The sequence below is a fragment of the Sceloporus occidentalis genome, unplaced genomic scaffold (assembly GCF_023333645.1).
Source record: "Sceloporus occidentalis isolate IW3139 unplaced genomic scaffold, rSceOcc1.0.p SCAF_50, whole genome shotgun sequence".
In the NCBI taxonomy this organism is placed as follows: Eukaryota; Metazoa; Chordata; class Lepidosauria; order Squamata; family Phrynosomatidae; genus Sceloporus; species Sceloporus occidentalis.
The window spans coordinates 5,754,967-5,757,500 of NW_028317030.1; the positions used below are offsets into that span (position 1 = coordinate 5,754,967).

Consider the following 2,534-nt stretch of genomic DNA (forward strand, 5'->3'; position numbering starts at 1 on the left):
GATAGATGGGATGTTTGTGAGTGGTATGAATGGTTGTCCTCTGTATATCACTGTAACTCTGGTTTTGTCTTTGCTGTAACATTAATCTGGGTAGATTCTAATTAAAGCTCTCTCTCTGGTAAGAATCTTGGGTTGGCTGTTTTATTGGAATATCAGGTAGAAAACCTTAGTAGAACTAGACATATATATTATCTGGAAAAAAGGGTTATATGTTAGTTCTTGGAGGAGGTAACAAGGGTATTACATTTATCATTAATACACCACGCAGAATGGATTATTCTTCACGCATATCAATTGGTGGTATTGGTTTGAGAGAGGAGAAGCATATACAACAATATCTATAAATATCTATATAGATATACAGATAACTCATACTTTCTCCACCTAGCCTGACAACCTTGGATGTGTCCAGTTTAGGAGACTTCGCACAAAAAACATGTGTAATTGACAAATTCATCTCAATTTCAGCGGCTGTTTCCCGAATCTAATGGCAGAGTTACCCATGGATCATTACTCCCCCGAGTCTTTGGTCACGGTGATGGTCATGCTTATCACCTTCCTTCTGGGCATTCCTGGAAACCTGTTGGTGATCTGGTTGACGAGCGTGAAGATGAAACGCACAGTGAACACCGTGTGGTTCTGCAATCTCGCGTTGGCTGATTTGACCTGTTGCCTGTCTCTTCCTTTCTCCATCGCCCTTGAGTTTCTCCACCAGCGCTGGCCGTACGGCTCCTTCCTGTGTAAGGTTTTACCTTCCGTCGTCATTCTCAACATGTTTGCCAGCGTCTTCACTTTGGTGGCCATCAGTATGGACCGTTGCATCTTGGTGGTGAAGCCCGTGTGGGCCCAGAATCACCGCAGCGTCCGCTCTGCTCGGTTCGTATGCCTGGGAATTTGTCTGCTGTCTTTCCTGATGTGTCTTCCAGCAATGCTTTACCGAGAAACCAGCACCTACCAAAATACCACCACCTGTCAGTATACGTACACCAGGGGGCCCGACGTTCCTGATTATGACTATAACTATGATACCATGTCAGCGAACAGCACAGCTACACAAGACTTGGCCACGGAACCAACAAGTAGTCCACCTTTTAATGGTTTTCCAACTTCGACCTTAACAAAGCAAGTAAAAAACATTGACCTCCCAAGCTGGGATCCAAGAGATCCAAGCGCCGAGCCTTTCGCTTCGTCTTTGGATGATTTTACTTTCATCCTTGACTTAGATGACTCAAGCCATCACGCCGTCATCACCATCACCCGAGCCGTGTTCGGATTTCTGTTACCGGCCCTCATAATCTCGGCGTGCTATGTCCGGCTGGCATGGAAAATGCAAAATGCCAGATTCAACAGGATGAGCAGAAAAACCCGTAAAGTGGTGTTTAGCATCGTGTTGGCTTTTTACGTGTCCTGGGCTCCGTACCACCTGGTAGGTCTCACCATGTTGCATGTCAACAGCCCTAACATGCACCACCTGGATTCCCTCTCGCAGGCTCTAGCGTACTCAAATAGCTGCATTAACCCCATCCTCTATGTCTTCATGGGCAAAGATTTCAAAAGCAAGTTGCGTCGGTCTCTCTTGGGGCTCGTTGAAAGCGCGCTCAGCGAAGAAGCTACTAAATCCACCAGCCGAAGCAGAAGCATGGCCAGTGCTCAAGAGAGTGTAACTCTGTGAGCTTCCCTCGCCCAGCATTGTGTATGAAATTATGGAAGGCTGGAAACAATTAGCCCGGGGGGCAAGTCCGGCCATGCAGAGTAATAAAACAGCCCAATGTACATCTGGCTTAGACGATAGTCCAAGTGAAGGATACCAAAAACACACCATGAGTCCTCGTTGGACTATATAAATCTATAAATCAGGCCATCCCCCCCCCCTTGTGCACATCTGTATGAATGCCGCCATCTACTGGGAGAAAGTTTCTTTGCCCTGGAACATATAGATCTGACATAAACACGTAAATTGATCAAGAAATATAAATCTTCTATTTTCAGTCATTTTCTTTCTTTTAGCAAATTTGGGACATGCTGTACCCTTTTTTGTATAAGTTATGGTGGGTAAAAGGTGATGGAAACCCTTCCACTTAAATTTAGGGGTATGTAGAAGTATTATTAAACACTCATCTACAGACACCAGACAAGCCAGAAGGCTTGTTTTTCCCTCAGAAATGAATGGTCATCAAAAACCCTGAGACAATTGTAATTCATCTCACTCTAAATCAATGTTTGAAGGTTCTAAATGTGATTAAAAAAACACCAAAAGAAATAAAAAATAATGATTAAATATTCCTCTTTGCATGTAAAATAAATGCGAGAACTGAATGTATTAAATGTTTCTCCTTCTTTGATCATGTGGTTATTTTGTATGTAAGCTCCGTTACTTTGTATTACAAGCGTTCCCCAGGATGAACTTGAAGACCACATGGGTGCCATCTTGGTAGGGGAATGGACTGGCTGAGTAGATTAGAGGATGTCTCGCGCATGTACCAGTCCTCTCTCACAGCTCTCAGCCTTCTGTTGTCCATGCTGTGCTTCCAATA

The 2,534-nt window shown here is 44.1% G+C and overlaps 1 protein-coding gene across 1 annotated transcript; it reads left to right on the plus strand.

Moving 5' to 3' along the window:
* Positions 1-502: 502 nt before the first annotated feature.
* On the plus strand, positions 503-1,672 carry LOC149288756 (C3a anaphylatoxin chemotactic receptor-like). The gene is made up of 2 exons (XM_089491537.1): positions 503-1,079; positions 1,224-1,672. Exons 1-2 carry the CDS (start codon positions 503-505, stop codon positions 1,670-1,672), a joined length of 1,026 nt encoding a protein of 341 aa, XP_089347663.1.
* Positions 1,673-2,534: the final 862 nt, after the last annotated feature.